The sequence below is a fragment of the Sinocyclocheilus grahami genome, unplaced genomic scaffold (genome assembly GCF_001515645.1).
Source record: "Sinocyclocheilus grahami isolate Dianchi unplaced genomic scaffold, SAMN03320097.WGS_v1.1 scaffold81.1, whole genome shotgun sequence".
NCBI lineage: Eukaryota > Metazoa > Chordata > Actinopteri > Cypriniformes > Cyprinidae > Sinocyclocheilus > Sinocyclocheilus grahami.
In genome coordinates, this window is record NW_015505260.1 from 1368634 (window position 1) to 1394610 (window position 25977).

At 38.1% G+C, this 25977-nt stretch overlaps 1 protein-coding gene across 2 annotated transcripts in view; it reads right to left on the bottom strand.

The window, feature by feature from the left end:
- Positions 1-1147: 1147 nt before the first annotated feature.
- Positions 1148-25977, bottom strand: part of LOC107586404 (amino-terminal enhancer of split-like) — a 30987-nt gene continuing 6157 nt past the window's right edge. Inside the window, exons 2-7 of one of the 2 annotated variants that reach the window (XM_016273755.1) lie at positions 9299-9387; positions 6362-6425; positions 4652-4696; positions 2968-3030; positions 2619-2693; positions 1148-1655 (exon numbers count right to left, since the gene is read on the bottom strand). In XM_016273755.1, the coding sequence (XP_016129241.1) occupies positions 1425-1655; positions 2619-2693; positions 2968-3030; positions 4652-4696; positions 6362-6425; positions 9299-9387 (567 nt within the window). In that variant the 3' untranslated portion in view covers positions 1148-1424. The remainder of the gene's footprint in view (positions 1656-2618; positions 2694-2967; positions 3031-4651; positions 4697-6361; positions 6426-9298; positions 9388-25977) is intronic. The other variant, XM_016273756.1, reaches the window with a different exon arrangement.

A 25977-nucleotide genomic window follows, 5' to 3' on the forward strand; every position in this document is an offset into this window, starting at 1 on the left:
TGCAACCCCGGAGTTTTCAAACTAAAACGGGGTCTGCAGCGTTTTCAAAAGTCTGGGGTAATGTAAACGACAGGCGTAACCGTAGCAAAAGGTATGCGTTTTAAAATGAAAACGCACTAGTGTAAACGTAGCCTTAGTTCATACCTAAAATGGAAATTCTGTCACAATTTACTCACCCTCGTGTCCTTCCAAACCTGTATCGCTGACTACGTGAAACACTAGAGACTAAAATGAAAGTGAATGGTGAGCACAACTATCAAGCTACATTTCTAGTAGATAACTTTAATTTCTTAAGTTTCTCACTCAAACAGTTTCAGAACACTTAAAATAAAGTACACGAGGCATATGGATTAGTTTTGTAATGCTTTTATGGTGATTTTTGTTCTTGACTGCTTTGCTCCCCATTCACTTTCATTGTATGGAAATGAGCAGTGTGAACATTCTTCAAAAAGTCTCCTTTTGTGTCCCACAGAAGAAACAAAATCAAAGTTTGCTTGTTGCCTGTGGTCACCATTCACTTGTATTGTATGGAAAGGAGCAGCATGAACGGTCTTCAAAATATCTCCTTTTGTGCTCCACAGATGAATATAAGTCAAACAGGTTTGGAAAGACATAAAAATGAAACAAATCCTCATTTTAACTGGAACTGTCCCTTTAAGGTAGGATAGATGCAACAGCCATGACTTCGAACAATAACACCAATCCTTTAAACTCTAAATGGATTATGCCGCGGCTAAGTTTTTAGATTCAAAGTTGCTTTTAGTCTCAGAGTTACTGCCTGGGGCCAAAGTGCTTTTGACTCAGTTATTGTAGATTGTAGCTTTAAAAGGTGAAAGATTTTAAGAGGAAGAGAGTGAGCGGGGGAAAAAAACAGAGGAATTATTACTGAAGGGTCGATGGTCCATTAACGGTTGTAGACCATTTCCACAACGAGCGTAAGAAATATACAATATATATATATATATATATATATATATATATATATATATATATATATATATATATATATGAACAGTATTTGAGAGAAATAGGCCTTTTGTGTACATAGAAAAAGTCTTAGATCTTTGAGTTCAGCTCATGAAAAATGGGGGCAAAAACAAATGTGTTGCGTTTATAATTTTGTTCAGTATATATATATACATACATACATACACACGCAGGCAAGAAATAGTGGTAATAAAATCAAAATCAAGCATTCGTAACAATAAAAAGGTGGATACATATAGAGAGCTGGTGGAATGAACCAGAACAAATTACATTAGGCATGTGAACACAGTAGCAATTTAGAGGGAAGATAGAAAGATGGAAGGAGAGTGGAAAACAAAGAAAGAAAAAAAAAAGGTGAAAAAACAGGGAAACAAGTGCCTCTGCTCTACGTGGAGCTCTGGATGATGATTGGATGAAGGAACGGGTTTGGCGGGTGACTAGTCGGACTTGTCTCCGTCTTCCTCGCGGTGGCTGTCGGAGGTCTCGCGTGTGCTCTTATCCTCCTTGGCCAGCTGGGCCTGAGAGGCCAGGATGCTGGAGAGGGAGAAGAGGCCAGAGCTGGAGGTGACAGCGGGGAGGCCGGCAGGTTGGCTCAGGCCGAGAGGAAGAGGGGTCATGGGCAATGCCAGCCCCTGCAGCTGAGAGAGCTGGTGAGCCTGGAGCTGCTGCTACAGAACACACACAAACAATGCCGTTACCTACGTAGTTTCTTAGTTAATTGTAACTTTCTTAGTTTACGTTTCACTTTACTATAAAACATTACCATAAAATATAGTTCCAGCTCTAAAGTATGACTGGATGAACCACAAATAAAGCTATAAATTAGCAAATTCTAAATAAATGAATCAAATCTATACATACATCACCATTCAAAAATGTGCTCAAGTTTTTTTTTTATAATAAATGATAAATATTTGAATACAGAAGCAATAAATATAAGTAATCATTTATGATGAGTAAATTATATAAATTAATACTCAGCTAGGACGCAGAAAACTGAACAAAGATGACAGTAAAGACATTTATATGTTACAAAAAGACATGTTTCAAATAAATGCAGTTCCTTTGATCTTTCTATTCTAATGGAAGCTGAAAAATCAGCTGTCATCAAAGGAATAAATTACATTTTAAAATATAAAACAGTTCACTATATCACTGACTGAAAAATTGTATGGCCTCTCGAGCCTTATTTTATTGGTTAATTTATTTTATAATTTAGCATATTTTATTTGTAGTATTACTTGATTACTCCACTCACACTGTTTTTTCTACTTTATATTATTATTATATTGCATTGTGTTTCTTTTTTGATTTATTTCCACTTGTACAAAGCAAAAGCTGCAGATGTTTTCATAATATGAATGTATAGTTTTTGTCATGCCAATAAAGCATGCTAGAATTAAAACTTAAATTTACAAGAGACAGAATTAACAAATTCAAAGCCATATAAATGCAAAAATTACTATTAAACAATCCCTACAGCAAAGCACAATTGCACTAATTCAGATGCATTTCCATAAACAAAGCCTACTGTATATACACCCGTGTGTGTGTGTGTGGGCCCACATGAGCCCCCCCCCCCACCCACCACCTCACACACAGAGAGAGAGAGAGAGAGAGAGTTTGTTTACCCGTATAATGGAGTTCATCTCTGGTGGGGTGACCTGTTTGGCTCTCTCCATCGCCCCCAGAACCTGCTGCTGGTGCTGAAATAGACACACAGACAGACACACACAAAAATCACATCACATCTTGTACATGTTCCCACATTCACATTACAATCATTATGTGAAAATAATCAAGCATTTACACTATAAATACCCATCCTCCAAAATAGTGCACCGAGCCCATAGATTTCATTGTAAAATCTTTACATCCCTATTATATACAGCCTGTCCAAATCAGTTATTTATGCATAAATTAGAGAGGCGTAATGCTATAAACTGCATGTAGAGGTAATGCTGCTATCTCTCTCTGTACCTCTTGAGACAGGTAAGGCAAGACTTGAGCACAGATCCCATTTAATCTCTTCACGATCTCTGCCTGCAGGGAGAAACACACACACACACTTCTGTTCAGCAAATTCTTTCCTTTTAGTCATCACAAATCCCTACAGTAGCTCAGCTACAAAAATATAAACAGTCCTTCTTGTCAAAGTACATAATTGACTGCAAATAATAATAATAATTTATATATATAAATATATATTTCTTTATTTATATATAAATAACATACTTAGCTACAAAAAAGGACAAATATATGAAGGGAAAGCTCATATCAGGAAAATATGATTTTTCTGAATACTGAATATGCCCGTGAGAGCTTAAGGGGGGGAAAAATGGAGAGAAACATGCACTGGGACAAAGAGAGAGGCAACAATAACCCTGTTTCAATAGCCTGCCATGCTGACACTTCATACAGCATGCGAGCGAGCGAGCGAGAGAGAGAGAGAGAGAGAGAGCGAGAGAGAGCGAGAGAGAGAGAAATGACTGCATAACACTGGCATGCTTTATTCTTTGCATTCATGCCCTGTATTTCTGTCTCGCACACACTCTTCTGTGCCTGGCTGACTTTTTAAAAACATATTTCACCGGTGTCACATAAAGGGGCAGGGACTGATGAATTGTGCTTGTGAGACTGGAGCAGTGGCAACAGTGCGTACCTAGATTTCCACGTGCAGTCTGTCAGTCTAACTAAATGTTGGCCATATACAGATGACACTACAGACATTACAAGGTTCTAAAGAGCAACACTTATTGGTGCATTTCTTATTTTGTGGGAAATTAAGTAATTTCAATCACTGCATCATTCAAATATCCTTATTTATATGTTTATATAAAAATGATCTACATTTGTTTTTATATATATATATATATATATATATATAAATATGCTGATAGGCTGCAGATGCATTACTTTTATTTTCAATGTTAAGAACAGTCTTTGCTACATAATATTTTTTCAGAAACAAATTAAAAAATTGTATTTGAAATAATTTTTTTTGTATCTTTTGCAAATAATTTTGAGCTTGTTTCTTTATTTAGTAAAAATGCGGATATATATATATACACATACATACATACATACATACATACATACATACATACAGGAGAACTCGCACAATTGGTGGCTGACTAAATACTTTTTTGCCCCACTGTAGATGATTTTCGCAAATGGCTGCAATATAACAAAGAGTGAAAAATTTAAGGGGGTCTGAATACTTTCCGTACCCACTGTATATATACACACGCATACACACACACACAAACATTTATTTACAAAAAAAAAATCACCACATAAAAAGTGATAGCAGGCCAAGCACAAAAAAGTCAAAAAGGTTACTTCCTATGGACTGAAATTTAATTTTATATTTTATTTAATTTTTATTCATATTTCAGTGTTCATTTGTTTGTTTTTTGGACCAGCTGTCCATCAAATGCATCCCATATTCATAAAAAAAAATATCCCAGCTATCATGCCCTAGAAAGTGTAGTCCCAAAGCTGGCCATGAATAAACCAATTTTCATAAATTGTTAAGGCATAGTTTGATTCCCCACTGACACTTCTGTGCATAGACTAAAGCACCAGCATTCAAAAACGAAAATCTGAGCGTGTAAACTGCCTCTCAGGGATGTGTGTTATTCGTCAGATTAGACGAACTCACCTGCTTATGCATTTCGATGTTCAGCCCATAGGACATCTCATAGTACTGCAAAGAAATAAAGCAAGTCAGACATGATCATGCCGCATTACAGCTCTAATACACAGAACTGAACATCTAGGATCTCAGCGTAACATGTGCGTAGTAAGTGCTGAAGTGTTAGCCTCGCTCATCATCCACGCGTCTACGAGCAGTGCAACACAACCTCGGCCGCTAAACAAGAGCAGGGAGCATCAGTGATGGAGCCAGAGTTGGATCAGGGTCGGCTTTGCCAAGCAGCAGTAGGTCCCTAAAGCAATTACCACCCAGTCAACGCGGACGCCCACCCTCCCCATCTTCCAGCGGGTGTGGACAGAGAGGGGGAACCCGATAGGCTATTAGAGGGAGGGAGGGCGCTCTGGCTGATGCGCGTGAGAGCAACGGCGCACAGATTAAATGAGATTAAGCCGCTCGACGGATCAATTAGAGGCGGAATATCAGACGGCAACACGAGGCCCAGGCCGGAGACAACACGGTTAGAACGGAGGGGAGGGAATATCATCGGGGGGTGGAGGAGAAGAGAGAGCAGAGTACATGGACAAAAGAAAGAATGGCAGGCAAGGTAGAAAAGGAAGGGATGGAGGTGGAAGACTAGGGAGGAGATGAAGTCAGATCATACAAGATGGAGCCAGAAGCATCACAGCCAAATTTAAACTGATAGATTTTTGAGGAAAATGGATTTTGAAGGCAGTTTCTTAAAAAATGTACTTGCATTGAAAGTAAATATAATATAACATAATATAATATAAGACTGTGAGAACTGCCAAATATAAGAACTGATAAGTAAATAAATAAATTACAAATATCTAACATAATATAATTTAATAATAATCACAAAGTTGTTGATAAATTATTTAAATAAAGCTGAAATATAATACTACATAAGAACCACTCAATTGAAATTAGCAATAAATAAATAAATCCAACAAAAAATACACAAAAATCACCACATATTGAAAACATACATAAGCACAACTAAGCTGTTTGTAAAAAAAATAAATACATATTTCTAAGAGCCAAAGTTGTTTGTAAATAAATCAATAAATCAAATAATCATACATAAAGAACCATATCATAAAGAATATAATAAGACTGTAAGAACTGCCACATAAGAACCACTAAACTGAGAAACAAAAATTACTGCCAAGTTAATAAATAGTTAGTAAATAAATAAAATAAAGCTAAGTAATATATTATAATATAAACAACCACTACAGTACATACTGTAAAAATCACTTAACTGAAAAAATATATATACACATGCATAATAAGAACTACGAAATTGTTTGTAAATAAGTAATTATACTATATATAATAATAAAAAGTAATATATAAAGAACCATCACATTTTAAATAAATAAATAAAAAAGTAAAAAAAAGAAAATGTAATATAACCTCCTTTAATAAAGTTGCCTAGAATACTAAGAGAGCCCAGCTGATGTCCCCTCAAAAAAATAAAGAAATATATTTGGTGCATGACGCCTCCGCGTGGACAGGAGGTACAGAATGGTAATAGAGCAGCAGAAAAGACAGTGCAGAGGCAGACCGAGAATAAGACACAACGGAATAAGACAGGTAAGGGCTATGTTAGTTTCTGGCGGATGTGAATATGTTCCCGCACATCTAACCTAAGGCACATCCCTCTGGAGGAGAGCGCGTTCAGTGCAGACTTACCATGATATAATGACGCTGCATTTCTGACTTCTCACTGGCCAGCTTGTCACATTCGAGCTTCAGACTGGAGAGAGAAAAGAAAGACTGGTCAATGAAATTTTTTTTTTTACATTTGTAGACACCAGACATATATTATGCAACAGAGGCTGATGAGTTCAGAATGCTTCAGTCATTTTTTAAGATTTTGGGCTTCTTCGCATTCTATTGGTTGAGTCTGTAAATAGGGAGAAGAATTTAGTGTTAATAAACTGTTTATTTTAGGAAAACCACACAAAAATGTCTCTATTATCAGCAGGGTTTGAAGAACGTAAAACAGTGGACGTTAGCAAAATGGCAGAAAACGCTTAGAGAGAACATTTAATCTGTTGATTATTTTTTGTAATAAATTAACAGGGGTGTAAAAAGCACTCAAAAAATACACTTCAGTAAAATTTTCATTGAGTATCTGTACTCTCACTTAATTAAAAGTACAATTATCTTGCCAAAACATACTTGAGTAAAAGTAAAAAAGTACAACTTTAAATTGTACTATAAATTAAGTATTAAAAAGTAAAAGTATCAAAGCAAAAAAAAAAAATATATAAATATTCAAGTAAAAGTAGTCCATTTAAATTGAAGTAAAAAACTTGATTTCGATTTTTCAGTTTGTGGGAAATCCAATTAGAAGTTCCATATGGAAAAGAGTGTTGCATGGGAAAACGTAAGGGTGAAAACAAGCCAAGAAACAGTATCTGATGTATATATATATATAAAAAAGTGCCACTACATACTAGAGATTTTTGTTTTGTCGCCGTATGACAAGCATTCTGTCTCTTCATACCTCTCCAGTCTGCTGCTTCCACTTATCCCAAGAAAGGGGGGAAAAAACCTGGGCTGTTATGACTGTGTAACATATATTGGGGGTTGTCATGGTGACCATCCTCCCTGCTGCCAGGCTACCTGTGATTGGCCATGCCAGCCACTGATTGGCCGAGACCTCCTGAAGGTTCCAAAGATGCTCTCGCAGAAAAGAAAAAAAAAAAAGACGCCAAAAAAAACCGACACATTGATGGAGTTTTATTGCCGCTTCTTTCCGCCTCCAAATCGCTCCTGCTGTCATCCTTATTTTGATTTATGTATTCCCTGATCTATTTATGCATTTGTAGCAGGGAACGACAGCTCGGGCGAGGCTCTGGGGACTGCCTGCAGTACATTTCCCTTAAAAGGCTGAACGCAGCACCAAAAAAGCCCTTGTCTTTTGAATCTCAATTGAAGTCAATGGCGGCGAATCCATGCTCTGAATACACACAGAAAAACGTAGGGCCTATTCTTCTGTGAACCAGGGTTAAATGAGGGTTTGCTCGTTGTCATGGGAATAGGGAGGGAAAGACATGTTGCCTTAAAGACGGGACAGTAGCAGCGTCTTTGTGTCTTTAAAAGAGTCTTCCGTCTCGTCTACAGGAGTCAAAGCATCAGACGGATCAGATCACAGTAGCCGCTCCGTGTTAATCGGCAAGGGAATAAGGCATTGGGGAAGCTTGTTAGAAGCGTTAAATAAAAATATGCCTGCTAATAGTGAGTTTAGTCACATTGCTTTGTAGATGACTGCCTTGAAGAAACGGTTCAAAAATAAATGTGGTTCTTAACTCATATGGCTTGCTTGCTTTCTTCTGTGGAACATAAAATGAGAAATCTTGATAATGTACTGGTCGCTCTTTTCTAGTGAAGTCCGATTCAAGAGCAAATGACTCTTATGAACTGTTTTTTTTTAACGGACTGCACAAGAAGATTCATGAGTTATGGGACTGAATCAATCTGGTGATTCTTTCACATAATGAACTCACTGAATCAGAGCGGTTACTGAATTAACATTTGATTTACTAAATCACAAGTCATTACTTTCCGACCTGTAATTTTCAGGTTGCTCTTTTCTACCATATTCAAGAACAAATGACTTTTATGAACTGGTTCTTTTATTGAATTGCGCAATAAAAGACTCATGAGTTAATGGTCACAGTCAATCTGGTGATTCCTTCACAGAATTAATTGAATCAGTAGTTACCAAATTATCATCCGACTCGCTCACTGAATCACGAGTCATTACTTATTACATTACCATAATGTGCTGGTTGCTATTTTCTACTATAGCTTGAGTCAAGAACCATATAAAGCAGTTATTTTAAAGATTGCATCAACAAGACGACATGGGTCAGAATCAATATGGCGATTCCTTCACAGAATGGCCTCACTATAACAGGCCAATTACTGAACTAACATCTGACTCGCTCACTGAATCATGAATCACTACTTGCCGACTCGTAATGTGCTGGTAGATCTTTTCTACTATAATCAGATTCCAGAACAAATGACTCTTAAGAACTGGCTCTATTAATGAATTACACAAAAAGACTCATGAATTATGGGTCATAAATACATGGCGACTCCAACAGCTTCGACCGAATCACTGAGCGAATTCAACTGAACTGAATTTGTCAGATTTGTGAGAAAAAAAATCATTCAGACAACCAAATCAGTCGATACAATGAACCGATTCGGACTCAAAATAATGATTCATTCATGAACTAGACATCGCTACTTTTCAAGCTTGAAAGCTTCAGTCCCCCTTCATTATAAAAGAGCAACCAGCACATTCTTCAAAACATGTCCTTTTGTGTTCCACAGAACAGTGTTTTTGTTCTTAAATAAAACTTCTACTAAAATTTTCAATAACTGAAATAAAGCTGAAATAAAATATAAATATTAGATGAAACACTAAAAAAAAAAAAAAAAATAAATGAAAAATTTGAAATAAGTCAAAGTAATAAAATTGCTAAAACTAAAACTGGAATTAAGATTTATTTAAGCCAAATTATACATGAGAGTGAATAAATGATAACAGATTGTCATTTTTAAGTGAACTATTGCTTTATGGTATTGAAAGTGTGTGTGTGTGTGTACCTGTGGTATTGTGCTTGAAGGAACTGGAACTCGTCCTTGATGCGGTCGCATGAGTCTGACGTTGTGAACTTCAGCTGCTGCGATGAAGCCTGGAATGAAAGCAATTTACGGCGGTCAATCACATAATTCAGAAAGCGTGTGTCGCAGCATCAGCTGGGTATCCGGGGGACCGACCAGAGCTACCATTTCAATGCCAAGAACAGAAAAATCCGGCCAAAAACAGATGCGGCTTTCTAAACACAGGGAAATTTGTAATCAAGAGTGAATTCAAGTGTACTGTATAAAAAAAGCAGCAAATGAAATCTCGAAGGCTTACTGCAACATTCAAAACTCATAATTTAGAAGGTGTCTGTCATGTCTGGTGCGCGACATCACCCGAGGTTTTTGAATTACATGTATTCCGCTTGCAGGTGAGCTTATTTCCCTAGTGTGGGGGCCACACCTGTAGGGAAAATGCAGATGTTATTGGAACGGTTTCGCGCTTTTCAGGGTGGATTTTTCCTAGACTTGGTGATATGTTGGCGGTTTTCCCAATAAGTAACTGCCATACTCAAATTTTGATGAATGCAGGCCTTCCAGCTTTCAATGTAATTCTAGTAATGCTGAAAAAAGAAACCCCAGGATGATCTCTGCTATTGCCAATGTTTCAGATTCTGACTACTGAAAATGTGAAGAAATGTGCTACAGTAGAAATGTGCATTTTGGTCATTTTGACAGTAGAATTGACTTGAGTTCTCTGGGTAGGATGAGGGTCGGCAATGAGCGAGCTTTTTGATCAGTCCACACAGATACGAGTCAAATGAGCTTGAACCTTTGGTCACAGCGGTGCGCGAGTTAACATATGACTCAAGTTTTGGTATAGACCAATATTCTTTGGAATGATTTTTTTCCAAAGTATAGTTTTTAGTATAAACGAGACACTATTATAATTTTTTTCTAATTTCTAATCTAATTTTAAATTAGGTTTTTTTTTAAGGTTTTAGAAATTTTTGTTGAGTGATGTCAATTTTATTAAATTTTTTTGTTTTTAAATGTCTCTATGTTTTTTTTAAATTCATTTTCATTTCAGTTTTAGGCACTGGCAACTAGCTGAATAAAAAGTTTATTTTATATAAATTTCATAGTTAGATTAGATTTGTATAATCACAGTTTTGAATTCAACAATATGACTAACATGTTCATTTAAATAAAAAATTAAGAGAAATTAAACAATAAACAGAAGTTAAACAATTTATTATGATGATTATTATTAGTATCACTACTGCTACTGTAGTACTGTAGCTACTTTACAGTGGATTTTTGGCTGGTGAGTACTGTTTTGATGGCATATTTTTTATCATCATTTTTAGTATAACAACAACAACAACAATAATAATAAAAACACTCAAATATACTAGCAAAACCGGGCAGATTTTTACATACCAGCCAAAATTCGACTAAAAATTTGAATTTTTAAATCTTTGGAAGCTGGAAATAATACTACTAATAATAATAATTGTGTGACCTATTTATTAGGTTTTCATGTTTGATCCTACAGGCCTATCAGTAAAGAGAAGCAAAGATAACAAATAGAAAGAAAAAAAAAAAAAAAAAAATTAACTTGTCATCCATCAGCATGCTGGACTTTTTGGTTGTTTTTTATTGGGTGCTCTGATCTCATCTGAACAATCGAGCAGCTGATTCATCATGTTATTTTCCAAACTGCCAACCCGTTCTTGACTCCTTTTGAGTGTTTGCATCTCTGCGGGTGAGAGCTCGACGGATGAAATTCTCGGTACGAGTGGACCAACCTTTAACACAAACTGTGTACTTAGCCTGAGCGCTCGGTGCTCCGCTGCATATGAAAGAGAGGCTTGTGTCAACAGCGAGCACTCAATCTTTTTCAGACTCCGCTAACAGTGGCCCTCACATCTCTGCGTGGCTACGGGATATACGGTTTCCTTAGGGAATGCTGAGGGAACGGGGCCGATGGGGAAAGTTGTTGGGGAGATCACGGGTGTTACGTACTTACAATACTTGCTTTCAACAGCAGCCATGCTGACCTGCTTGCTACACGTAACGCCATCTGGACTGTTTAAGCAGGCACTGAACACTGTTAGCTGTTTGCTAAACAGAAAGAGCACTTTAAAACTGTCATTGATACAATAATACAAGTGTGTTGAAACCGATTTACACATGCTGTGTGAATGAACAAGTGCTTATGGGTCCTAAAGAAGTTCATAGTGAGCATAATTATGGTAATTTCTTTGTCATGACTAGGAACTTTGTTACTTTGACATTTAAGTGACGTGCGTATTCAAAGCAACTTTAAGTACACTTACAAAATCAACCTTTCATAGAATAACCTGGAGTTAAATGACTGGCCAAAGTGTGCAATGGTGTTTTACATTTATTCATTTTCCAGTTGCTTAAAATCACTTTAAAATAAGTAAATGAACTCTTAAATGTAATCTTTAGCAAATAAATAGCAAAACAAATATCTCTTTCATACTGTATATTATAATGCAGTGATGACTAAATTCACTTATAGCATTTAAAAAATATACACATTTTAATTTTATTTTGGCCTATCATTTAATATATTAAGATTATTCATATATTTATTTATTTAGGACCAAATAGTATAGAATTTCAATATCGGCCCATCAGTTAATATATTGAAATTATTCATATATTTATTTTTCTTTCTTTATTTATTCTTCAAAAATTATTGAGGTCATGTAATTATATTGCGCGATAAGTCGATATATTGATTATTGCGACAGGCCTAACGCACACCAAACAACACTTGTAAACTTAAATTAATTCTCGAAAGAATGAATGCAATAATTTTCCCATGACATTTCACCATTAGACTAGTAGAAATACTGAAAAAATAGCTGCTGACGAAACTGACTTTCTTTAAAAGTGACTCATTGCTCTTCCCTACCAATTGAGCTACAGATTTGCTTTATGGAATTCAAACCTGCAACCTTTTGGTTACCAGACTAAATCTTTAATCACTAAGCTACACCAGCCTTAATGAAGTGACGGAAACCTTCAAGGATGCAAAGCTTAGTCTAATGATTTTCAGCTTTAAACCAAATCCCATATTCACTTAAAAAAAAGAAAACCACACACAGGCGCACTCATGCAGCACAAGAACCAATATGGGACAATCCCTAATTTGACTCTGCTTCTGTGCGCTTCTCCTTTGAGATGCAATTAAACCATTAAAAGGCTTTATACGCTGGTGGGCAAATTGTGAGTCTTCTGTGGCTAAATGGGATTAATCATTCCCGTAATTTACAGTTGTGCCTCCCACCCCACAGTTTAACAGAAAAAGAAATGTTCTAGAAAATTCTTTCAACTCTAATGTTGGCAGTTTTTTCCCATCCCAAGGGATTACATACAAAAGCCCAGATGTAGTTATCTGAAGAGGAGAAGAAAGTCTTTACACTTGAATTACAGTGAATGTGGTTCGGTGAAATGGCAGCAAACCAAGAGGCACTAGGATCACTACAGCAAATCCTCACCCCCAGTCTTCCTGTATCTGATACTATGTTTGGAATAACATACTACTACTGCTACCATTTCTGCAGTATACAGTTTGTATACTATGCACAGCATATTCAAATAGAATACACAAAGGACTACAGGGATTCACGGGAGGGTCCAGAAGGGCCGTTTTTTCAGAGTCCTTTAACTCGGGTCAGAGTAAGCCACAGGTGACGATCTAGCACCAAAAGATTCCCCATGTTGCAGCCAATCGTTCGAGCGGTCACCACCGTCGCTCTGAGGGCCAGATCCGTGGCACGTCTGAGCTCTTTGAACACTTCAGGGTCCGGCCCGTCCTCATCCAGAGACTTGAGCAGCTTGGCCTGATACACCTGGAGTATCGCCATCAATGTGCATTATCTCATCATGCACCTCAGGGAAAAAGGGGCCGGGCCTCCGCGGGGTGTCCGACTGGAGGTACCACTCGTCCAGACGACTTCTGGCCGGCTCGGCAGGAGGTGCCCACTCCAAACCGAGCTCATCAACTTCCTTGGACAGGACACTAAGGAACTCGACATCACTATGATGGAGGTCCCCTGCGTCGCTGCCGTGGGGTGCAGTGTAATCCAGTGGGCTGTTAGACCACTCCTCTCTTGCAGATGCTGCCACCGAAATGGCATCATCCTCCTCTTCAGCGCCCTCCATGGCACCGAAGGGCACCACATCTTGAGCGATGGGGGAGGGGCGGAGAACAGCGGCCCAGGTAGAAGACGCACGACTTGTGGCCATCAGAGAGTTCGATTGGCTCTGTGCAGGAGAGGTAATCGCGAGTCATCCTTGTTTCCGAAGCTCACCGGAACACAGCAGGGGAAGAGAAGGTGTGTCCACTGCAGCGAGTAGATCACGGTGAGTAGTCTTGTTGATAGGCTTCTTGCTTCTCGTAGAAGGTTGGCTGAAGAAAAAGATTCTGAATAGATGACGTACAAGCGCTGCTTTATATAGAGTATGAGCCCCTCATATTTCGCTCGCTTGAACGCCATTGGCTAGTTTCACTGGCGTGATTCAATAAGGCTTTAGTAGTATTTGGAGGAAAGGGTAGTTCCCATAGCAATGTCTCGTTCCCTCATCTCAGGGAACCGAGGTTGCGTGAGTAACCGAGAGCGTTATCCACAACCTAACCATAAGCTCTACTCTTCTGCACAGTTCCCATAGCAATGTCTCGTGACCGAATCGAAAGGGAACTGCACATACTAACACTATGAGGCATGATGCTTTGTTCAATGAGCAGTAGCTTTGCTAATGCAGTAACAGGTTTTTTCCTACTTCAGCTATCTAGCTGTATCCAGTCTTTTAATTGTACAAAATAACTCAGACAAATACAAACAGGCTTTACTCGAAATCACAGACATTTGAGAATCAACTTAAAGAAAATGAGCACATTTCCATTAATAATATTCAAATTCATTGTGTCATTTAAATTAAATTTAAATACTGTGGGTGACATACAACACCCACAGCTTCGGGTTCAGACATTTTCATTTCGCTCCAGTCAAGTTAAAAACAAATAAATGCACAGCAATTTGCACTCTGCATAGAAAACATATATATGAACACGCTGTTGCACCTCTGATAAGTTTTAAGGCTTATTCTGTGGCATTTATATATATATATATATAAGCCTTTTGACGGGCTGTGTCACGGAGATGTAAAAATGATTACACTCACTAAGTGAATGAATCGCGTTTGTGCCAAACTCTTATTACAAAGCAAAAACAAACACTCTCCTTCGATCCATGAACATTTCTCTCAGTTAATGTGCACGATCTCACAGTCTGAAATGTCTGTCATAGCAAATCAACACATGCTGTCGTGAATAATTAAGCGAAGCATCTTCTCATTGGATAAGAACACGCAGTCTCATGAATAGTTTAATAGACACCGACGTGTCATCGATGTACTATAGTCTATTGCCACGTCACAAATTGTGATGTCAACACAATGTAGATTTTAAACCCGGAAGATGAAAATAGTGTAAAAAAAAGTTAAGTTAAAATTAACCAGTTTTCTCCAACGCTTCACGTCGTGCCAAACAATGCCCCTTAGCTATTATAAATTCACTGTAAACCACAGCTTCACGGGGCTTATTGCTTTTATAAAATGGTTATTCCATATACATAGTAAGGTTTTACAGAATAAAACAGGAGCAAATAAAGTGCAATGATATAGGCTAAATAAAAACAGTATTCTTCCACCAAACAATGTAGTTCCTTAGAAATAGTTGAGGTTCCAACAAAATAGTTGCCGAGCAACACAGACGTAAACAAAGGTGTATGTTTGTAGTATAATTTACAACAGCTTCGAATGCGGTTCAACCAATCAGAATCAAGAACCTGAACTATCCGTTTATAAAATTTATTCAGGTACATTCCAAGCCTTAAAAACTACTCAAAAATATTAAGTGTAATATTGTTACCCTAATTTTTTTAAGTAGATAGTACATACCATTTTTACAGTGTAGTAATTAAAACCTGTATCCACATTAGAAAGTATTGTTTCTCTTCACAATAGGGTTGTGATGGTGAGGAAATTTTCCCACCGGTTAATCGACGTGTGACAACACCGGTAATACCGGTATCACCGTTGGGGTGGGGGTTAGTTTGTTTGAGTTTCCCTCTTTTCTTCGCTTTCAAATGGCTTGTAAAATTGCAGTGCGCATTTTACTTTCAAATTAACAGCAATTGAATTGCCGCAATTCGTTTCAATAAAGTAATCAGCAAACACTGTGGAACCAAATAAATAAGAAACTAATGTTTAATAAAAACTTCCAGTCAATAGGGTTTACAAAATCTAACATATTACCAAACAGGCGCGCATTTTCTTTTCTAAACAATCTTCTGCCATCGTCTTGTCTTTCTCACCTCACTCTTGTCAGTCAGCTCGACTCACTCTCCTCACGTGATAAATAAAATCTGACTCCGTTCGCGCACGGTTCGGCACGCTGCATTGAGCGTTTAGTTTTTATAAGTCCTCTAACTGAACTAGGCTAAATTATTTTTGTTACTATAAAAAAAAATCTAAACGACGGTGGGGGGTGGCGCCGCGGTAGGCAAATGACGTAACCGGTATAACTGAAAACACCATCTATCGCAGCAAGCCTACTTCACAATAGCAGAAGCGTCAAAGGGGCTACTAAACCGGAAGCCACACTGCGAAATAATGGTGGTAGCTAATCATGTTTGGGACAGGAAGTTGATTTTGATGATTATCTCTTCGACCCAGCCTCGGTTATTGCAAACCCTCACCCCTTTTCACTTTGGGAGGAATGGTGTTATCCCACTTCCAGCTCCAATCCGTCCTCATCGAGTCGTTTGAAAGTGGATTATTCACCTTTTATCACTGCAGGTGCCACACGCTCTCAAACACAAGATTCCTCTCGTTGGAAAGGCCGACGGTGGCAGTCAAATTACGGACAAATAGCTGTCACACGACATAAAGGATACACAACACAGCGGGTAGGGGGGTAGTGAACGAGAGGGGGATTGAGAGAGCGAGCAATGGGAACGTCAGTCAAGAAGAGAGAGTACAGCATGGCGGCTCACGATTGAAAATTAAAAGCAGGCGGGTCAAGGTGATTGCGAGATTACAAGCAGAACAGTAGTGATCGTGATTGATGCCGTGTTGGTAAAGAGCTCGGCATGGGTCAGAGACTCCGGAAGACAGCCGATTACTCCTGACCCTGTAACAAATGGCACGGCCATGGGAGGCGAGCGACTGCCTGCAAATAATGACCCCTTGGAAAGAACCCTTCATGGATATGTTCACAGTTAAACCAAAATAAGACCAGACTGGTTGATTAACATTCAACTGTGAGCCAGTGCTATTTTAGTATTATTTACTATTATAGCATTTTATTTCAGTTTTAATACTTTTGATACTTCAACTTTTATGTTCATTTTTAAGTTTTTCATTTCTGCTTTATTTCAATTAAAGAAAACGATTGTTTAATAATTTTAGTTAAGAATAGCAACACTGATGTGAGTTAAATACAACTTATGATTCATCAAGAGCATCTGTGCACATTCTTACAAATACCACAGATAATTTCTACTCGTCCCTCAGTCTTTAAAAAGAAACATAATAAACTACTGTAAAAATACTTTGTTTCATCTGAATCAGACATGACAGAAAAACATTCAGTGAGGGAGTCACTCAAATAACTGAGACATGATTCAACTGGATGTCACTGATCATGTTGTTCATTGTTGTGTGCGATGAACTAAACGCCACAAAGAAAGCATTAATTAAATTTTTTTTAAAAAATCATTTCATTGTTAATTGTTTAAATAAATATGCATTTGCAACCAATTTTTTTGTTATCTGAAGTCCTGCTGCCATTGTAAGTACATTACTGTAAATGTTCTTTACTTTTTCTTCAAGTCAAAATTGCATTCTACCGTATTTGGTAACATGCTACAAACCTTAATCCTCTGACATTTTTCTCAACGAATCCTTGTTTTGTACTTCTAATTCGTGACCGGTGTTTTGTTTTGCTCTCTCCACTGTGCTTCCGCATTCGTCACTTCTCACCACTCTCTCATTTACACTAGGGATGGACCAGAATATTCGATTATTCGAATATTCGTTCGGATGACATTTGATTTTCAATTTTGAGATTTAACTTTTCTTTTCTTTTTTCGAACACCTGGCATCCCCCGCAAAATGGATATCATTCGCGCTTGAATATTAATCGCCCATGAGTGAACGTCATGATTCAATTCATCTGGAAGAGAAGGCAAAAATGCAGAAGACCTCAGTTATGTGGGAGCACTTTAAACTGAGTGAAGACAAGACAAAGGCAGTGTGCCAAATATGCGATTTGAAACTGGCCTACCACAACAACACATCAAGTTTGAAAAATCTGTTCTGTTAGTAGTACGCCTATAGTATATTGTTGGTGTAAAAAAAAAAAAGAGAGCTGCTTTTATCCGCCATGTTAATCAGTAATTTTACACATGATAAAAATGTGCACTTAATTCGCTTGGAAAATACTTGCGAATATGGCAGTCATAAAAAAAAACGTACAGTAGCCCAGCCTAATAATAATTTGTCTATATTAAAAGTATTGCTCTTAACAAACTTGTGCATTTTGTATCACTAGTGCAGTGTCCGTTCTCGGAGCATATAAGCCTTGCCCGCGTGAGGCGCGCCGCTTCCGGATCGCGCCTGATCTGTAGTTTATTATGTTTATTAATTCTGAATGTGTCGCGTGTCCATATTGCACCAAAATGCGAAACTGCACTCCCTTGGATCCGCAGCAACACACCCGCCACGCGTGAAGTCGATTGGATGAACGGTTCTCGACATAATGAAAATATAAACAGAAAGACAGACACACAGAGATTCCTGCCTTTGTTACACCGTGTCTACACCGGACGCGACAGTTGCCGCGCCGCAACAGCTAAAGTCTGTCTACACTGGACGCAAAAATGCGACTGTTGAAAATCATTTGAAATTTGTGCCAATAAGTCATAACTAGAACGCAGCAGCAGTTTTCTGTCGGGAATTTGTCGTGTCGCCATGCACCGCATCCAGTGTAGACAGCATAACTGATTATAATGAGTTCTACAGTATTCTGTCGCACCACGCCGTTCGCGTCTGTTGTAGACACTAGGGCTGCACGATATATCGAAATATAGCAAATGTAAATATCGCAATATTGTAGCCCTTTATTGTCACTGGTCACAGGTACCAGCGAAATTAGCCATCCACCTGTCCATATATACAATATGACAAGCGGGTAGACAGGACAGGAGGACAGGGAATTTAAGAAAGAAATACAGCATAACATGAGGGAGGGGAGGAGATAAAAAAAAAAAAAATTCTGTACCTGAATACTAGTTTATATTATCTATGCTTGTAAATTGTGTATTTCTTTTTTTTCTTTTACTTCGATACTACGATTATTTCATAATCGTGACAGCCCAACAGTGAACATGTGATCATTTTGCACTGAATGCACTATGAGAAGAGTACGAACAGTGACGATCATAAGGCGCGTTTCCATTACAGATTTGCGCAAAACTTTGGCGATATTTTCTGAATGTCGATAAAAAAGTATTGCAAAATGGCGTTTCCATTAACCAATGTTATGAGACTTAAACGTAACCTTTTGCCTCTCGCGATAAGTCATGGCAACGGATTTTGGCGCATTTTGGCTACATTTATTCAAATGAGGCTTATGCGTGTATCTTTACAGAAGCAGCAAAGACAGCCGCTTCAGAAACGTGCGTGGCTGGAATAAACCATAGCCTGTATAAAAACATAAACACAAGCATTGAATGGTCGTAATCGGCTTCAGTGGCCGTATCAGAGCCGCACTGCACCGCAGACGTGTGCAGTGTAAGTAGTCTAAGCATTAACAGTAGGGAAAAGCCCCTTATACTGGAGCGCGGCCACTTATGAAGTGTTTCTTGGAGGTTATAGTACATTGAAGAATGATCATATGACTTTTTACATACGCCATGTGACCTGTAAATGCGAAAAAGCCGTTTCCATTGCAGTTTTGCGAATTTTTTTTTTTCGCATTGCCTGAAAAACCACCTTGTGCAAGCGTAAAAACTTTTTTGCGATATATGGCCGTTTTTGCAAAATTGACGCGTTTCCATTAAGCGTATTTTCAATTTGCAATTTCTATTTGCGCAATTTGAAGGGTAATGGAAACGCACCTACAGCCTTTGGCTGTGGAGGCGGAAGTGATTCAGGAAGGCTTCTTTAGCCTGGTGTGTCTGTCGACAGGCAGGTCTGAGCGAGGTGCTGCCACATTAAACAGTCCCCCACCAGGCTGCTTTGTTCCAGACCGCTGCTTTACTCTGGGGCGCAGCTTTCCCACAGCGCAAGTCCATCACTGCCAGAGAATACTGATGCAGCCCGTCTGTCTCAGTGCGCACACACACACACACACTCAGAAACATGTGTGCAATATACAAAGCCTCTAAGCCACGAGCAACTGGCAAAAAACCTGCGCTAGTAAAAATAATCCTGGGACGCAATTATCCCAGCATGCGTCCTTCACACCAAAGGCCAGGAGGAACACAAACAGTCAGACAAGCTAATTAAGCCATCCGCGCCTCATCCTTTCACCACGGTACAGGCCGAGCCTATTCAGGGTGGATGGCGTATTGTCAGCTGCTCTTTTGAAATAGACTGAATTTCTCATTTACAGCAAAAAAAAAAAAACAGCAAAAAAAAAACACTAGGAAATAAAGGAATCGGTATCACCTATGTGCACTTTTTTCCCCCTTGTCCGCTCCACGTACGCTTTTTCAGTCCAGAAAGGTGTTGGAAGACTTATTTGCGATGTTAATGAGCAGTTATGCCATCCACAACCAAGATATCTGTTTGGGAGTGTGTGTGCGCCGTACCATTTCAACCTGCAGAAATGAACATTGAATTTGTTGCTGCATATTTTTCAGCTATTTGGCACAATTTACAGATTATTATAGTCATGATTATAAACAGATTATTAGTCATGATTGCTAAGGCAAGAATTACAAATACTAAATTTTTATTAATATTTTCTATTAAAAATTATATTTTCTATTTTATTATATATTAGTGATCCTTAAGACAAGTAGGGACGCATCGATCCGCTCCTCAGGATCGGTATCAGCTGGATCCAAATCCGATATTGTGCTTATACGATTCTGTGTTATTGTTAAGCCCCACGAAAGCACAAACACATTATAAAGCACAATAAAGTCAAAGTCCAAGTGTTCTGAAGCTGTTCCATAGTATTTAAGTCATTAAACAAACATTGTGCAAATAATAAAACAAACAATAGGGTAAAATTGACAACCTATTTCCATGTCTTCAACCTATTTTATGTACGGAAATCACGCTTTCTTTCTCCCGTTCTCTCTCACACACGCACACACAAAGACGCGCACGCGGAGACGCAGACAGAAACTTGTCATCAGCGCTGCGGCTGTCCCACAAATTTATCAGTAAAAGAGTGTCGCAGCTGAAAAGCTACATGACATTTCTCAGTAGCGAGGTTCTTGAAGCAGTTCAAAGATTCGCTATTAGTAGACGCTGCTGCTGAATACTGCCGAGAGACGCACAGACGCAGGTATTCACACGCACTTAATCTCTCCCTCTCTCTTTCTCTCTCTAATAACTGCGTTAGACTGCATTAATAACTGTGTTAGCCTCCATATCAATGGCTCAAGCCTCTGTTATTAGCTCGAAAAAGACGTTTTGGAATTTGCAACGGAAGGTTTGGGATGAGATGCGTAAAAAATTTGCTAGTTCAACACCCACGAGATTTCAGGGCGTATACATGTCAAATGTCTTGAAAAAAATCATCTGAACAATTGATGTGTGATTGTGACTCCAGGCCGTTAAAATTATTAGAGAAATAATGCACTCCCAAAGTGGTTATGTGGCCACGTCGCCGGGCCTATTAAAGGGGTCATATGACTAAAAATGTTGCTCCTCTATGCCCTACCTTTCTGAAACGCGTCGATTTTTACAAAGCTCATCATTCTGAAAAGTGAGGTGTACGCTGATTGGCCAGTGCGTTGTGATTGGTTGAATACCTCAAGCGTGTGACGGAAATGTTACGCCCCTTACCATACTGTGATACCCTGTGCCCCGGCACGCCACGCTACAAGACAAAAACAATAAAACCCATTACAAACGAGGCATTCGTTGCATCCAGTGGGGACATAATTACGGATTATAATGACGTATACTGTCTTTTTACGCGTTGCGTATCGCGCTGCGTAAACATAAAACCATGTCTGGAGAAATGACAAACAACAAGTGCTACTCTACACTGCTCAAAACTCACATTTGAATTGTCAGTGGCAAATTCTTTAAATATAAAAAAAAGTACTTACAGGCTGAGAGTCAGAAGCGCCAGACTGTCCTTGCAAAGTTGGAACTGCCCCACTTTATAGAAACAGACACCGGCATTGTAGGCTACTCTCACAGGAAACAGTCCTCATCCTCCGCAAAATGTGCTGCACACATCTGAATATTTGGGTTGAACTGTTCTGGAACAGTGTTGTAAAAACAACTTAACCACTGATTTCTAGTTGTGTCCTTTTTTGGAAGGCCAAACAAAGTAATTTCACTTTCACAACGCAACACACAGCATCACACACGGCGGGCTAGAGTAAGGAATGGCCTGCGGCCTAGAGTGAGGAATGGCCGGTGGGCTTGAGAATGGCGTGGCCGGCGGATTTGCCGAAGGAGCGGCCGGCGGGCTTGTGGCAACCACATGTGACGACCCCGGGCTGGACTCCGCTTTGTCCATGGTGAAAGCCGATCTGGCAATTCACAGTGGGAAGTTGATGTATTTCCTCAGTGACCGCCATGGATCAGCTCTAGGCATGACGAAGCGGATATCGTCCTCTTTTGGAAGGCCAAACAAAGTAGTTTCACTTTCACAACGAAACACACAGCGTAGGGCTGGACGATATAGCTAAAAAATTTATCAACAATATAATGTTTCATATCGTAAGGTATCGATAATTATTGACATTTTTTATAACCTTTATTAAAACAAAAGCAATTGAATTTTTTTTACATTTAACCACTATTTATAATTAATTTGAGACAAACAACAAATATTTTTTGTTTTAAAAATCAAACACAAATTAAACATCTCATTTCTAATGTTTTATATGCAGATTAAATAGGTCTTTATTGTATAGGTCTAATTGTCTCCCGAGGCCACAAGAGGGCGCAATGAGCAAAATAATGCAGCACATTTAGCAAGTAACTATAAAAACATGCATTACGTCTTAATTAACTCATAAAAATATAATATAATTTCGTAAATTGCATAAACAATTATGAACAAAACGGCATCATGTATTTATGCATTGCTTAATCTAAAGAGCCGAAGCGCCATTCACACAGACTGCATTTAAAAACATGAGACACAGTGAAAATGAATAAACCTCCACAAATTCGTGACGGGTTTTCTAAAATTTTAAACTGTTTTAACTTTGCATGGCTTTCTATACATCTCTTCTCAGAGACGCGAGTGCAGCAGTCATATTTGTCCATCTAAAAAATGCGCTGAATATGCGTTGTGTGTGTGAATGGCTTGGTTTTAACCCATTCAAGATCTTCTCCGCATTGAGCTTCTATATTTCTCTAATATTTTGAATGAATAACGCAGCAGCGGCTATATCGTGCTCTATATCGGACATGGTCTCTATCGATATTGAAGAGTGCCAGTTTTTACCTCTAAAATCAGCATGATTACAAATGTGATTTTATTCAACAGTTCAAAAAACAAGGTAATATGAGACTTACGTTTTAGACACGCCTGTTTTTGCTTTATTTTGCCAACAAAAAAAGTTCCAAACACATTTTGTGTCTCTGTGCATCATGACGGCGTTTTGTTCCTGAATGAATCAACCGTTTAAATGATTTGGTTCAAGCGCAATGACTCACTTCTTAACAGTGACTTGCTGCAACCTGCTGGCGGTTTTAATTTCACATTTAAAGTATCTTTTCGTTGTTAAAATATCAGTATTCAATGTTTTATATTTAAAATAACAAAATATTATTTATGCATTTGTAACTGCAGGTTAAATGCATTCATGTCCCTCTGTGTGGGAAATTCATCCCATGCAGCTTCTGTGTTTCCTCTGCATTGCAAAGATGAATTTTGATGCTGATATCATTTGTTTGGTAACAGCCCAAATGTCTTTTATTCTAATTGACTGATTAAATGTAAGAATTTGACTCAAAAGATGATGCACACTTTTAGAAGAAAAAAAAAGGCGTTACAAAAGGTAAAAATGCCCATTAAATGTAAAAATCTATTTAAACTTATCGGAACAGATTAATTTCTATCACTGCTGTGAACTGAGCCGCACACAGAATATGAAGGATATTAAAAACAAGTTTTACACACACACACGCACGTATAGGGACATTTAAGAGGGTTTATTCTCAAAATAACTAATTTCATGTTGCAGAAAAATGTGTTTAAAAATGGTGTATGGTCTCGTGTTCTTGTTCCAAGTTACCCTCCTGTCCACTGATTTTTGCATCTCACAAAAGCCACAACGCTTTCCAAGAAGACAGTAAAGGCTTATGTCATGCTTGAGCCTTAGTTAGGCTGAAACTCGAAAGTTAAGTTGCACGACATAAATGCAATGTTTAGGTATTATTATTATTTTTATTACTATTATTTTGATTTATACCTTAGTTTTAGTTTGTACGGTTTACCTTTTTTAAAGTAATGTGAAATTGATTTTTGTATTTTTATTAATTTTTTATTTATACATTTTTTTATTGATATATTTGTATTTGCATTTTGAATGTAATGTGGCAATTAAATAAATTAAATGGGTTTAGTTTTCATGGTTATTAATGTATGCAATTTCAGCAATAAAAATGTTTTCTAAAAAGAAAACAAATTACTCGTTTATTTTAAGAGATCTATATTATTATCTCTTGTATAATTAGAGTTGCTCTTTAATAAAACAAATGACTTCTTCTCCGATTAATCAATGGAATAATCTGTAGAATACTCGATTACTAAAATAATCGATAGCTACAGCCCTACTGGTATCGGATCGGAATTGGCCGATACTCAGAATTTTCTGGATCGGAAAAAATGGTATCGTTGGATCCCCGTTTATAAGTTCATAATATAAAGTTATAATAAAAGTTGATATAGGCTACCAAATTTTATACTATACAGCACGCGCACACACACAAACAAAAACTCACAAGTAGGGACAAGAACTGGAAAAATAAAACTAAATCAGCAAATGCTACGAGGCAAATTCAAACTGTCACAACTATACAAGCAAAGTCCTTTTTAAATCCATTTTTATCTTAGCATGACAAGAAAAGAAGTTCGCAATAAGTTTTTCATCACGCATGCATGAGCGTGCAGGAGATAAACAGTGAAGTGGGCTTTTTCTCATGCACGTATGCGTGTGTGTGTGTGTCGGTGTGTAAGAAACAGAGTTTATTTAATGAACAAGATGTAGGACAACAGGGATTATCCACCGTGTTGAGGGATTTGGGGAGGGAAAGACAGAGGTCTGTCCTGCTCACTCGAGCAGACTTAATAAATCTGCCCCGAACGCCCCACCCAAAACATCAGGTCTAGTGGTCATGTGTAAGAAACAGAGTTTATTTAATGAACAAGATGTAGGACAACAGGGATTATCCACCGTGTTGAGGGATTTGGGGAGGAAAAGACAGAGGTCTGTCCTGCTCACTCGAGCAGACTTAATAAATCTGCCCCGAACGCCCCACCCAAAACATCAGGTCTAGTGGTCGACCAATATGGGCTTTTTGACAGCCGATACCGATATCTTGGAAAGCAGGGTGGCCGATGGGCGATATAAAGCCGATATAATTTTATTTTAATTCATATTTAAGAAATTTGAAATAATCTGAAAATGGATTAAAAAATAAACATGTAAAATATACATACTTCTACTCTAGAAGACAAAGTATTTTTCACAAATAAATAAATATTTAATAAAAATATAATTAAAAAGGAAGTAAACACTGTAACTAACAGGGCACTTAGTATTCTGGGAAGTTTGTGTGCATTGGGAATCATATTTTTTCAAATAAATTCAAGGTAACACTCATTTTACATACAGCACACTGTGAAAATGACATGAATATGACAGTGGGCAAATGCATAAAGCGCAGCATAATTTGAAAGTCACAAGCTTAAAGTTTGTCAATCGCGCGTCTCCAGTGAAGCTGAACTCTCCTCCTGTCCGCATTCAATTCACACGGACCATAGGACCGACTGTCACAGAACACGCGATCATGCAGGTCACATGCAGACTTCACAAGATCTCAACTAGATTCGACTAAGTCTGCAAGGTTTGTGAAATTAAATGTTCATTAGTCATTCAAAGATTTGTTTAAATTATATAAATGCGTATTTGCTGAAGGCAAACGAGAAAGTATTATAATTAGCCTTTAATAATATTAAAGCAATCGTTATAATACTTTTTTGTATCCATTTTAATTCCTTTGTTTAAAAGTTCTATCTGATTATTAGATAGACTTCTATCCATATTAGACAGAACTGAATGACAACAGCGAACAAGAGGGAGAATGTGAGCACTGTGTGCTCAGGCGCTGCCGCAGTCGTTCTCGGCGCCGTCAAAATAAAAGTCCCGCCTCGAACACATCGG